The sequence below is a fragment of the Podarcis liolepis genome, assembly GCF_965112155.1.
Source record: "Podarcis liolepis genome assembly, chromosome: Z".
Taxonomy (NCBI): Eukaryota; Metazoa; Chordata; class Lepidosauria; order Squamata; family Lacertidae; genus Podarcis; species Podarcis liolepis.
In genome coordinates, this window is record NC_139570.1 from 33819820 (window position 1) to 33834467 (window position 14648).

Genomic DNA, 14648 nt, shown 5'->3' on the forward strand with positions numbered 1-14648 from the left:
GTCACTGATGTGCACAGGGGCCCTGAACGTAACCCCTGCATAAGTTGGGGGATGTCTATATTTTGATTCATGCTGGAGAATATTTTGGTGTAAAAAAAGAGCGATGATCAAATCCTTAAACAGCAATGTTTTTTGTTTTTTTGTTTTTGCTGCAAGCCAAAATAAAAAGAAGTGCCATAATTCAGATCTGTAGCTTCTTAACAAGCACACACACGAGTGGGAAAATTGTTGCGGCCAAGGGTATGTACTGTGAGCTCAAGTCAGCTGTTTCCTCTTCCGTAGATGCATTAAGAAGCAAGGGAATCTCTGTTGCTCACAATCCTCAGTGGGGAGGTGGCAATCATGGGATAGCTGTGAAGATGTACGTGAACTGTACTAACATGACTAGTGTAAATCTGTTTCAGTGCATTTCCCTTTGTGAACCAGGTAAATATCTACCGCAATGAAATGACCCTTGAATCCTTTCTTCCCTTCTCTTGGCTAAAGTTCCTCTGCTTGAAGAACATCCGGACGTTCCTCAAAGTGTGCCATGACAAATTTGGCCTGCGGAACAGCGAGCTGTTTGACCCTTTTGATCTCTTCGATGTGCGGGATTTTGGCAAGGTAAGAACATGTGTATGTAAGTCAATTGCAAGAAACAATATTATGAAGTGACTAATAAATATAAAATAATGGGTCCCAGGGATATGGTCTGGAGGCACACAAGGCTACTTTGCTGAAGCTGAGCAAGGCAGAGCTTGGTCTTTGCTTGGATGGGAAACCTCCTTGTAACCACCTCTGTACACTGTCTCTGTCCTGTGGCTGATTTTTTCCCCCTTTAAGAAAATAAATATATAATAAACATATTTTCATGTGATCCAAGGGAACCCATGCAAAAGAATGGTTGATTTCCCCCTCATTGCTTTTGGTGTCTTTCTGTCCAGAATCAGAGGTCCATGCTGCGTTGTGTGTCAAATGAGAATCTAGAGAAAACATTTCTAAATGGCTTCTGAGCCAAATATGTACGGCAACGGCATTCCCAGCATTTAAAATCCTTGGCCTGTGTCTGTCAGGAGTGTAGTACCTCTGTGTTTTCTTCCTGAGTGGAAACTTTTTCAGCTGTTTTATTTGCCTGTGAGGAAAATAAAAGAAGATTCTTGGCCATGTCATCTTACATAGTTGATAGCAGGAGTCAGTTGCCATCAGTTGGGTTGGTGGTGGAGATGAGATACATATGAGAACAGAGCTTTTTGCTGGTTCACTTTCTCTGAGCATGTACAACATTAGTCACAATCCATATTGATCCTGTAGTTTCTTGAGAAATTTGATGTGTCTTCTCTCAAACCAGCTTCTGTTCAATATGAAAACATAAGCCTCATTGGTTTTGCAGTTCATCTGAGGTGTGTCCATTTGAGACAGTTATTGTACATGCTCAGATGACAGTTTCATGAATAGGAATTTGTGTGTGACTGCAGGTGCAGGGAAACCAAACTGGTAATGTGCATCCCTGCCTCCTCTCTGTGTGCACAGCAATGTATAAACTTGCAGCCCAATGGGCAAAAACGACCTCATTGCATTTTAAGCCACTATTGTCTGCAAAACCTTTCATTCAGATGCTAGAAGGCCAAAAGCAAGGAGATGTACAGTGGTACCTCTGGATGCAAATGGGATCCGTTCCGGAGCCCCCTTCGCATCCTGAAGCGAACGCAACCTGTGTCCACGTCTGCGCGTGCCGCAATTTGCTGCTTCTGCGCATGGACGCGACATCATTTTGATCATCTGCGCATGCGTGAGCGGTGAAACCTGGAAGTAACACGCTCCGCGGAGCGCAACCCGAAAATGCTTAACCCGAAGCTACTTCAACCCGAGGCATGACTGTATGTCTGTGTATGTCACACAACCAGCCTTGCTTTGCAGCTTTGCTCTGCACAGACTTGAATGTGTTTTTAAAAATATGGACTCTTTTGTGGTACTGGAGTGTTTGATATGCAAAGCTTTGATCTGCATTGTTGTTTAATGATACAGTAAGTGTTCCATGTGGGGCAGGGTTGATGGGTTTAGGTATCACCTTAAAGAGGTCTATTGTTGTATTCTCTCTGCTTTCCCATAGACAGGGAAAAAGAGGATTGATAATTTTGGAATGAGAAATAAACTTTATAATCTTGCCAGAACAGAATCAGAACAACTTACTTCCATCTGCTGGATGTGAGGGGAAACAAGCATTGCAGCTAACACTTTGCAGGAGAAAATGGGGGGGGAGTGTGGTATAGTGGTTAGAGTACTGGGCTTGGACTGGAGAGATCTGGGTTCCAGTCCTCCCACTTTGCCACAAAGCTTGCCTTGGGATGGTCAATGTCTCACTTAGCCTAACTCCATCTCACAGGATTGCTGTAGGGATAAAACAGAGAGTGAGGGCTTTCGCCCCAAGAATTGTGGGAGCTGTAGTTTGTTAAAGGTGCTAAGAGTTGTTAGAAGACCTCTGTTCCTCCGTCACAGAGCTACAGTTCCCAGAGTTCTGGGGGAAGAGGTACTGGTTGTTAAACCACCCTGAAAATTCAGAGAATCATAGAACTGTAGAGCAGGATGGAGCCAAAAGTGTCATCTAGGCCAATCTCCTGCACTTGCAGCCCTATGAGAGAAATAGAGGTCTCTGAACAACTCTCTGTGTCCTTAACAAACTACAGCTTCCAGGATTTTGGGAGGGAAGATACCATGGCCGTTTAAAATAGCAGCACAGTACTTAAAATGTTCATCTGGCTTCATATTGCATACACTGACTGGCAGCAGCTCTCAACTGGAACAAAGAGGGATTCCCCCTTTTTCAAGTAAACCTTTGACCTCCTTCCTATTCATTCCTTGTAGTGCAAGACAAATACCACCCCCCGCTGCCCATCTAGCATTAGCTGTGGCCAAAGAGTGACTCCCAGCCTCCAGGGTTTGGCATATTAACCTCTCAGTGAATTATGCAAAATTACAATGTAGGCCAAAGCCTTTGGCTAACAGTAGTGGCAACATAAAAGCCAGTTCCTCGCCGGCTCTTTAATTTTCCGGAGCATGGTGTAATGAGATGTGCCTAGATAAATATAGATTGAGCTCTCCAGGCCGGTTGGTGGCCAGGATGATCTGGAAAAGGGAGCCAACCATGTTTTCTGAGCAAATCTTCCAGTTATATACTCTCTCTGTCTCGCTTCCTCTCTTTCAGGGGACTATAATTCAAAGCACTCATTAACTTAGCAGACACCCCTCTCTCTTCAACTTTGACTCTTCTTTTCAGCTTGCCAGGGATGGTTTTAAAAGAGGGAGTATTTAATGACTCTGCAGTTCTGAATTAATGGGTCATGTGTGTGGGATCTTGCTATGAAAAAAATCCTGGCAGGGGGATACTGAGTCACAAGTCAACTTAAGAAAAATGAAGGCACTTGTTTGGGTTAGCAACTGAGTGACTGAGCCATATATTTTGAAGGGTGTGTTGCTTCTGCCAGCAATTCCTTTCTTTCTTTTTAGGTTTTCTTTTAGGTTTTCTGTAGTGTATACACACACACACACACACACACACACACACGAAGAATTAACAACAATTCAAGACTTTCAAAAAAGTTAAAATAACAATAAACTAAAAACAGATTAAAACTCACGTCTTCATTCTATATATCTGGACGGGCTTGCTTAAACAAAAATGTTTTCAGCAGGCACTGAAAAGGGTATAGTGAAGGCCCCTGCCTGATGTCAACAGGCAGGGAGTTCCAAAGTGTAGGTGCTTCTGCTCCATGGCACAAACCACCCTGAAGCATCAGAGAGAAAAGATAACATGATCCCAGCATGTTTGGGGTTGACCAAGGCAGGAGGCCAACCAGGAGGTGGTTTTGATTTCCACCAAAGCCCACAAAACAGGCAACTGGGCTGGACTGATTGGAAAGTTTCCACCTGGTATCCCTTGACCATTGCTTAACAATTGACTACATTCAGCACTGGGAAAGGCCCTCTCCCAAAAAAAACCCCTGCCTTGTGGAGAACATGCTTGCCATGGTCGTGTTTCTGGCAATGGAAGGAGGGGGAAAGAGAACTTGCTGGATTTCAGGGTCCTTAGCTGCTGATGAAAGCAGTGTCTCAAAGGGAACCCCCACAGAGCTGTTTGGCGCGACAGCAGTCAGACTGTGGCCTGTATGGTGGGTGGGCAGCTGGCTTTGTTTGCCCTAGCTCCATCCTCCATCCATCTCTCTGCCGTTTCCAATTAGCAACACATTGCCACTTTACTCCACCTGCATTTATCCAAACACACAAATACACACAAGCAAACTAGGGGTTCCTAGCTTTAGCAGGCTAGGTTAATCGGTCACAGCAAAGCCTGAGCAAGTTGCAAATATTTTGGGTGCTTTCCCTTCATTTCCCTCCATGCTTAAAAAGATGATGCTCCCCTGAAAGTTTTCTCTTGCAAAAAGAACTTTCTTCCTTCATTATGTCCATGCTCAAGGCAGATTGACTATATAATGACAAGCTGGAAGGTGTGCAGAGGAGGGTGACCAAGAAGGGTCTAGAAATCAAGACTTAAAAGAGGAACAGTTATGGGAATTGGGTATGTTTAGCCTAGATTAGAGGAGACTTAAGAGGAGCCACCTTCAAATATCTAAAGGGTTGTCACATGGAAGATGGAACAAGCTTGCTTTCTTCTTCTGCAGAGGGTAGGACCTGAATCAATGGCTTCAGGTTACAAGAAAGGAGATTTCAACTAAACACTAGGAAGAACTTTCTGATAGTAAGAGCCGCTTGACAATAGAATAGACTCCCTTGAGAAGTAGTGGACTTTACTTCCATAGAGGTTTTCAAGCAGAGGTTGCATGGCCATCTGTTATGGATTATTTTGCTGGTTTCTGCATTGCATGGCGTTGGACTAGATGCCTCTAGGGGGTCACTTCCAACTCTATAATTCTGACTCCAACCTATTGCATCTGCCCTGGGCAGGGCCACAGCTCAGTGGCAGAACGTCTGCTTTGCATTCAGAAGAACCCAAAGTTCAATCATCAATAGCATCTCCAGGTGGGGTTGGGTGAGACTCCTTGTCTAGAACCCTGGAGAGCTGCTGCCAGTCAGTGTAGACAACTAGATGGACCACATCTGACTTGGCATAAGGCAGATTTCTGTGTTTCTGTAAGGCTGACCCAGAGCAACAACTCGTGCAGAGGCATGACAGACAGCTCCCTGGCAAGGCAAATGATGCCACTGTACTGAGAGTATGATTCATGTGGAAACGTGGCACAGTGATGCACCTGCAGCAAAGGCTGAGTGAAAGGAGGCACAGTCATCACACAGAGACAGTAGGCAGCCTCCTTGACAGCAGGTGGGTGCTTTGGGCTCCCTGAGCCTCTTAACGACTTAATTTATTTGGAAGTGGCTGATCCGCGCATGAACATAAGCTCCCCAGTTTGCAAAACACGATATGCTACAGTATGCAATTTGGGTTACCTTGATGGCAAATGTAAACAGCCTTGATTTTGTGAGCTTCCCTAAATTAGCTGGTGTGAGGCTGTCCACAGCTGCCAGTGGGAAGGCAGAATAACAGATACCTTTAAAATGAAAAACACAGAGCCTTGCAATAATGCTGGGCCATTTTGCAGTGCAATGAAACTGAGAGCTCATGCTGTTGCACAGTTGAACAAACACAGGAATCTGTAATTGATTCATTTTCTTTTTTAAAAAATGGGGGAGTCCTTCCTGTGCAGACTTTCTGAGTATTTTAAGCTGGAAACATCTGTTCCACAGGCTGCACCTGCCGACAGCAGCCTGGCTGTTTTGACTGAGTGAGTCTTTCTTGAAAATAGGAGGGTGGCGAAAACAGGCAAGCCAAGGAACTGAGAAACCCTTAATGTCCATCAGGGGTTGGCCTTCTTGGCTTCCTCATTAAAGCAGCCACTGTCCAGCATCCTAAATAGATTAAGTTTCTGTGATCGCAGGATTACCCATAAAATCTCTTGACTTAATTCATATGCTTGCCAGACAGGCTGTAAACTCAGAGCCTCTTGATTTGAGTTTGCGCATTTCCAACAAAAATCTTCTCTGTCCCTAATCTTTCTTTCATTCCTTCTTTCCTTGGGACAATAGGCTTCAGTGTTGTGTGTGTGTGTGTGTGTGTGTGTGTGTGTGAGAGAGAGAGAGAGAGAGAGAGAGAGAGAGAGAGAGAGAGATTGCACATTTTTGGGAAAGACAACCACAGCTTTAAAATGGCAAAACAGCCTAAGACCCTGGATCAGGCCAGTGGTTCATTTAGTCCAGCATCTTGTCCTCACAGTGGCTGGCCAGAAGATGCCTGTGGGAAATCTGCAAGCAGGATTTGAGCACAAGAGCAAACTGTCCCCTCCTGTGGCTTCCAGCAACTGGCACTCAGAAGCATTACTGCCTCCAACTGTGAAGGCAGAGCAGAGCAGAGCCATCTAATAGTGCTGTCCTATACAGACGTACTCTGAATTGCCTTGGGGAGACACCTGTCTTGTGAATCATGCCCTCTGGGCAGGATGCTGCATCCTTTTGCCTCCAGTCATCCCAATGGCAAAACACAAATCGAGAACATGGAAAGCCAAACTGAGGAAAATATGGAAAGCCAAACTGAGGAAAACTGCTTCGGGCAGTTGGAGCGCATGCTGGATCTATCAGCGCTTGCACAACTTCATTTGTTTGTTTGTTTTCTTAACGTTTATATACCACTTGCCCACTTAGTCTATTACAGCATAGACCTTTCTATTGCTTTAACAGGTGTGTGTTTATACTAGCGTGCACAGAAGAGCCTGCTGAATCAGACCAATGCCCTATCTACTCTGGCATCCTGTGCTTACGGTGGTCAACCGGATGCCCATTACCTGTTACCCTCAAGGAGGACCCAAACATAACTGTATTTTCCCCTCCCGTGGCTTCCAGCAACTTGTATTTGCCTCCAGCTGTGGAGGCTATCCTGGCTAGTAGCCATGGATAGCCCTCTCCTCCATGAATCTGTCCAATCCTCTTTTAAAGCCATCTAGATTCTTTTTATCTGTCCTGAATCATCTAACATTCAGCTTCACTGGGTGTCCTTGAGTTCTAGAGTTAGGAGAGAGGGAGGTAAAGTTTTCTCCATCCACTTTCTCCATGCCAGGCATTATTTTATAAAATTTCTATCATGTCGCCTCTTTGACAACAAGGTTAAAGGATCTACCACAGCTTCTTGCCTGCTACTGGGCCAGGTTCAAAGTTCTTGTCATTAGTGAACAAAGCCTTGAATAGCTTGGACCCAGGAGACCTTAAAAATTGCCTTATCATCTACATCCCTTCGATCACTGAGATAATCTGGGGGAGCACTATTCATGGTATCCATGAAAAGGGATTGGTTCTTAATCTGCTCTGGGAATGCTACTACTAGGGGTCTCCTTAAGAATTCTTTGGAGAAAGCCATGGCTTTTAAAAGTGGTATTACAATGCTTTAAATGCATGGTGCAAATGTGGCCTTAAGAGAACCCGGGTTCAAATCCCAGCTAAAAGGGACTCTTGGTGACCCTGATCCAGTCATTTGCTCTAAGCTGCACTTAGCTTGTAAAGCTGAGGATGAAGCAAGGCAACCCAGCAGAGGAATGTAAAGCAGGTAATGGGATACGGAGTTGGTTATGACAAAATGTCATGGCCGCCTGGCCAGATCCATTCCCAACATGGACATCTAGCTGTGATTCCTGCATTGTAGAAGGGTCGACTAGATGACTCACTGGGACCCATCCAATTCTACAATTCTCGGATTCTGTTATCTCCCCCCCCCCCAACTAGTCAACAACCTTAAATCTGATTCTATTTGATTGACTTTCTCAGGCTTGGGGGGGTGGGGAGAGGCAATCTAAGGGGCAGGTTTTGCTTCATTATCATCATGTCTTGAGTGATGGTTTAGGAAGCACCATAATGTAATGACAAAGTGAATTTTTTTAAAGGCGGGAGTTCTGCGGAAGGCCTCCTGACAGCAAGGGGAGGAGAAGTCTCTGCTGGCGAGGCCGCAAAAGCTCTTTTGTTGGTATACAATGCTCAAATTAGTCATGACAAAAGTGCTGGAATCTTTCTGCATTAGAGAGAACATGCCTGCAGAGTTCCCTGGAGACCGGGGGAAAGCAGCAACCTAAAGGCTCTCTTCTTGTTCCTAATGGATACAGTTTTCTGGAAAATGTTTTCATTCAGGGACAGGTGGTCTCCTATAGTTATCTGGGTATAGGGGAAACAAAGAATCTATGTCAAGTGTTTTGGGTGGGGGGCATGATTGGCCTTGCATCCTCAGATGAGCGACCCGGCGCATTGTTGATGTTCTGTGGATCATTTGTGCACTTCACTAGAGCACCCCAGCTCAAACCTCTGAATTAAACATAACACACTGATTTCCAAGATTTCTTATTTTGCAGTTTATTCTGCAGTTTTGTGTTTGCGCAATTGCATTTGCTTAATGTGGTGAAAGGCAGGGGAGTTGTGGGAGAACTTTAGGGATCCTCATCATAGGTGTGGGGGAGGAGAAGCTGTTGCACTTCAGTCTTGCTCATGGGCCTCATTTTGGGGCATTTGGTTGGCCACTGTGAGGACAGGATGTTAGATTAGATGGGCTCGCTTTAGCCTGATCCAACAGCCAGGCTTTTCTGATGTTCTGCCTTTCCTACTGAAGGCAATATGTCTCTGAATACCAGTTGCTGGAAACAGCTGGATGGAACAGTGCTGTTGTGCTTGGGTCCTGCTTGTGGACTTCCCATAATGGGCTTCTGGTTGGCTGCGCTGAGAACAGTATGATGGACTTGATTGGCTTGATCCAGCTTCTTAAATTATTAAGCTGGTCTCTCTCCAAATGTCACTAGACTCCAGCTTCCATTAACCCCAGTCAACACGACAAATGGCTGTGGGTGATAGCAGTTGGTTCCCCCAGCATTTGAAGGGGCAGCACATTAGAGAAAGTGGCTGTGCAGTGTTCTTTAAATGTCAAGAATAACAATAATGTTAATGACTATAGTGGCTATAAGAACAACCTCTTAGATGGTCCTTCTCGTCCATCTTACTGTTGCCACAGTGGCCAAACAGGTGCCTCTTGTGGAAAGCCTGCAAGCAAGACCTGAGCACAAGAGCAACTCTCGCCTCCTGTAGTTTCCAGCAACTGGTGTTCAGAAGCATTGCTGCTTACAACAGTGAAGGCAGAGCAAAGCCATCCTGGCTTGTAGGGCTGGGTGACATCCAGGGCCTTGCAGAGCCCAGCAGATAATGTGCCCCCCCCCCCGATCTGTAAAAATATTTATATAACGTAATTTTTTTATAATGTATTATAATTTTAAATACATTTTACAATAAATACATTATTCATTCTAAAACGTATTATACAATTTTTAATAGTTCAATAATGTATTTAAAATTTATTTTTAAGTAGACAAATTTGACTATTAATTATAATTAAATTATAATTATAATTAAAACTTCTCCATCTTCTTATTCTACTTAAAAAAGATGTATGCTTGTGAGAAAGCCACTATTGCTCGTAAGCCACTATTTCTTTAAAAAATATGGTTTCCACCAAATTTTATCCTCATTGAGCTATATGTACTCCTCGGGTGTAAGTAATATTCCTGGCCTAGTCAACAAAATTTTAAACAAATGGCCACATCTTCATCAATTTTTCATCATTTTCAAAAAAAAAAAATAGCGATAAGAAAGCCAACACACTTATCTTTAAGGTACGTGTGGTTTTAATTTTTGGCAAATAAGATTTCAAACAAAAACTCACCAACTTTTAACAGCATGAAAAACATGGTCCACCATCATGTTCATGGTGCGCTGGCTGCTGGAGCCTTGGTCGCCTCCACCCACCCAGCGCCCAGTCCACGCTCATCTGTGGAGCTGATCGCAGGCCCCACTGCGGACGCCGGGGAAGCTTTTCTCTTGCGCTGCCAGCCATGACCCCAGAGAATCCATCCACCACCGCTGCCACCTTTGCACCTCCGTGTTCGCCCCAGTGCATCCCCTGCGATTGTGATATGCTGACTGAGGCCCCCTTTGGAATCAGAGGTCCGGGTCAAGTGGCCCATATGCCCCCCCCCTCTGTCTGGGCCTGGCGACATGTGGTTTTCAACATCACAATATATCACCAGCAAAGTATCACAATATATCAGTATATCACAATGTCTGAAATAAGGGTGGAACCATGTAGAGGCAAACTAGTGGCCACTGATAGCCCCCTCGTCCATGAATTTGTCCAGTCCTTGTTAAAGCCGTCCAAGTTGGTGGCCATCATTGCCTCCTTTGGTACTTCCAAACACTGCATCCTTTCTTTGTAGGGGAGTTGTTCCATCTCATTCTCTGAACCTGTTCCAACACTACAGTATGATGAGTATTCACAGGGGATTATGGGTTGTTGTTGTTTAGTCGTTTAGTTGTGTCCGACTCTTCGTGACCCCATGGACCAGAGCACGCCAGGCACTCCTGTCTTCCACTGCCTCCCGCAGTTTGGTCAAACTCATGCTGGTAGCTTCGAGGACAGTATCCAAAAATCTCGTCCTCTGTCGTCCCCTTCTCCTTGTGCCCACCATCTTTCCCAACATCAGGGTCTTTTCCAGGGAGTCTTCTCTTCTCATGAGGTGGCCAAAGTATTGGAGCCTCAGCTTGTGGCAATGATGTTGAGGCCACCCAACAAAATTCTAGGATCCTTCTTGTCAGCTTCGCCAGAGGTAAGTCTTTGATTACGTCTTCAACTTGCTTGCCTCGTTCATACAAGGAGAGCCAGTGTGGTGTAGTGGTTAGAATGCTGGACTAAGACCTGGGAGACCAGGGTTCAAATCCCCACTGGGCCATGAAGCTCACCAGCTGACCTTGGGCCAGTCACTGCCTCTCAGACTAACATTCCTCACAGGGTTGTTGTGAGGGTCACATGAGGAGACTCGGGGGGGGGGGACTGTGTGTGCCACCTTGAGCTTCCTAGAGAAAGAGGTGGGCTATAAATACCATGAATAAAAATAATAAAGAAATAAAAAAAAAATTGTAGAAAGTCCTACAAACGGATTATAGCTTGACTCTGAAATTCTTGCAGTTACTGGTGGTGGAAGGCTTCCCTCCTCCCATCGACCCCCCAAGGATGAAGGGAGAAAAACTCTTAGCAACTTGTCCCTGAATCATTAAATTTTTTCCTGGGCTGCCTTAATGACTCTCTCCTGCTACTGGGGTTGCATTTTAATCTACAATTAGCAGGAAGTGAGTGGTTCTGAGGAGAGGGGGGAGGGGATGCTTTACTTATGTGTCACACCATTAAGACTGAGAGAGCGAATGAACTTAGCAGTGGTGTCATTTTTGCTAGAGCATGAGATCATTTAGCCAAAACAAAAAGAAGACCAATTGCACTCTAGAGGAAGACACACACAAAGAGGTGTGCGCACATGGCACCAAATAAGGATCGTTCCCATTTTCAAAGGGGATACTTGCTGGACAGGATTTTGGGGTTTTTTGTGTGGGTTTTTTTTTTTTTTGCAGGTTCATATCATTTTATTTTATATTGATTAATCCTCTGCCTTCGAACTGCTGGATAGATTTAATTTGCACATTCCCTAAACCTCAGTAAAGAGGAGGCTTATGAGATACTCAAAGAAGAGTGAATTGCTCACAGTTTTAATTTTATTTTATTTTTCTTCATGAAATTTATATGTTGCTTGATTTGGCCCTTCCAACTTTACAGTTCTATGATTAGTTCTATGAATAGTTGGAGCCTTAGCTGGATATACATCCTCAAGGCTCCAATCAAAAAAACCACTTACCTGAGAGAAAGCTCCATTGAAGTCAGTGGAACCTCTGAGTAAACATTGTTAAGACTGCAACATAAAATAATAGATTATGAAGTGGCATAAGAATAAAGGACAGGGTTTGTTAAAAAATAAAAATCCTTTGGAGGACAATTAGGGTCCCAGATATATAAGGGCTGATCAAAGCAAAGCCTGTCTTCAGATCAGCATACCAATCCCCCATTCCCCCCCCCACGCCATTCATTACAACAGTCATTGTACATACAGTCATTACAACAACTTTCCAGCAAAGGCAAATCATGAAGGATAGAAAAGAACTCTGTAGTTGGTGGCAGCAATTAGATCAGTAGCAGTTTATCTGCTACAAATTTCAAGCCTTGCAGTCAATTGTTTTTTATTCCTCTCTTCCCCCCCCCCCCCCATCCTAGCTGAATTTGAATTCCAGCTCTGCTCTGGCAAGAAGAGCTGGAGAAAAGAAAGAAGGATGATTTGGGAGGGGAAAGGGTTCTTGCAAGGAATCTGCAGAATGAATTGTGGAGATTCTGCCTCTTTATCACCCGTTCTTAATTTACACAAGGGGGTTCTCTCTCTCTCTCTCTCTCTCTCTCTCAAACACACACGGTGAGTTTTCGTAACTGTTTCCTAGCAAGGTCGGCAACTGCAGGCCCTAGAGTCGAATCTACCCATAACCCTGGATAAAGCCCATAGGCCTCTCTTGCTGTTGACACCCTTGTGATAAAACAGATGCAAGAAAAGCATTTGTTAAATAGCAATCAGAGAGGAAGGAATTTGTCGGTTTTCATTTCTCCTACACTTTCGCCCTTGTCCCAGGTCTCCACATCTACTGTGCATTTTGGAACGTGGTCAGTCTGTCAATTTGTTTTCTATAGGTTTGGATGTCTCTTGAGATGCCATTCCAAACTCAGCACGAGGATTTTCAAGGAGGCGGTGGAAGTTTTTGTCCATGTTTGGATATGGCTGCCATTTTGAATCAAGATGACAGACCAAAACATAATTTTGGTGTGATTTTGCCCGTTTGGTTCAGCCACCTGTGGGAATGTACCGTATTTTTCGCTCTATAACACGCACCTGACCATAACATGCACTTAGTTTTTAGAGGAGGAAAACAAGAAAAAAATATTCTAAACGAAACAGTGGATGTATGATTTTTGTGGTTCATGCTGTGGCCACAGACATGTGATCTGACAGTGAGTTTGGAGTAGCCCAATGCAAAAATCCTGAGGATCCATGTGGATCCATGCTTTGTAACCACGTTTTAAGTGGGGAGGGAAGGAAAAGCACTCAAGGGACAAGGAGCATGCGTGGGGTGTGTGGAGAAGGATGCTGCTAATAATGCAGAAGAGGGGTATAAGGGGAGAAGGCTCCTCTCCTCTCCCGCTTTGCTCCTTTAAAACAAGCAGGCTCTGCTTCCCTCCCTCCTCCCCGGCTGAAAAGTTTTGCTGCTATTTAGCAAGCTGAGTGGGGAGGAGAGAGGGACAGAGAGCACGGTTTAAAACAGCCAACCAGACAGGAGTCGCTTACACCTGTGTAAGCGGCTCCTCTCCCGCTTTGCTGTTTCAAAGCGAGCCACGGAGGAGGGAAGGAAGGGGAACCTTGGATCCTCTGCTCATGACTGCAGCAGATCCCCCCCCCCCGCCACCCGTAGGCATTCGCTCCATAACACGCACAGACATTTCCCCTTACTTTCTAGGAGGAAAAAAGTGAGTGCTATGGTGCAAAAAATACAGTAGTTGCCAAAGTCAGCATGAGGGTTCCTGAAGTGGGGGTCTGCATAGATGTTTGGGTGCCAGACACCATTTTGAATTAAGATGGCGGACTGAAACTTGGCCTTCGTCGGACTTCACCTGGTTTTTGGAATGGGTTTGGCCACCTCCCAAGATATTTTCACTCCTTGGAGGAAAAGGTGGGATATAAATGTGAACTAAATTGAACCTTCCCTGGCAGTTCCATACAAGTCCCTTTATGTAATCTGCCCTAAGAAATAACTTTGGGGGCATCCCCCTCTGCTTGGCCATTTGCACATATAAAACATGACATTGCCCTACTCCCTTGCCAGATTTGCTGCTGTCGTTTGTCAAGAATCCAAAGATCATGACCCCTTTCCTTCAGAGCTTGGGATAGTGCGCACATATGATCGGTTCTCCCTAGAAGTGGCACTCTTGGCAGGCTCTTCTGCTTGATTGATGCCCTGAGTCAAGGTTCTGGCAGCTCATATAGGCTGAGATAGATTGTTTATTTTATTTTTTTTAACCCCCAAATGCCATCAGTACAAGTTCCTGAGTTGTGATGGCCGCTTTGATGTGATCTAGAAAGGCATCATTCACCTTGCAACAGAGTAGTGTTAATATTAATTTTATAGATTCATAGAATCATAGAGTTGGAAGAAACCCCAAGGGTCATCCAACCCCCTGCAATGCAGGAATCTCATAATAATAATAATAATAATAATAATAATAATAATAATAATAATTTATTATTTATACCCTGCCCATCTGGCTGGGTTTCCCCATCCACTCTGGGCGGTTTCCAACAAAATATTAAAATACAATAGTCTATTAAACATTAAAAGCTTCCCTAAACAGGGCTGCCTTCAGATGTCTTCTAAAAGTCTGGTACAGTCATACCTCATGTTAGGTTTGCTTCAGGTTGAGTGTTTTCAGGTTGCGTCCCGCAGCAACCCGGAAGTGCAGGAAAGGATTACTTCCGGGTTTCGCCGCTCGCGCATGCGCATATGCAGATGCACAGAATGACATCACCCTCCTCTGTACACGTTCCATCTTGTCAATATACTTCTTAAATTGTGGTGCCAAGAACTGGACACAGGACTCCAGGTGAGTTCTGATCAAGGCAGAATAGAGTGGAACTATTACTTTCCTAAATTATTTATTTATTTAA

The 14648-nt window shown here is 44.6% G+C and overlaps 1 protein-coding gene across 3 annotated transcripts in view; it reads left to right on the forward strand.

Annotated features, from left to right (window-relative positions):
- Positions 1-14648, forward strand: part of VAV2 (vav guanine nucleotide exchange factor 2) — a 158901-nt gene that overhangs the window by 49093 nt on the left and 95160 nt on the right. For all 3 annotated transcript variants that reach the window (XM_083485061.1, XM_083485059.1, XM_083485060.1), the window contains exon 2: positions 487-603. In XM_083485061.1, coding sequence (XP_083341187.1) covers positions 487-603 — 117 coding nt within the window. The remainder of the gene's footprint in view (positions 1-486; positions 604-14648) is intronic.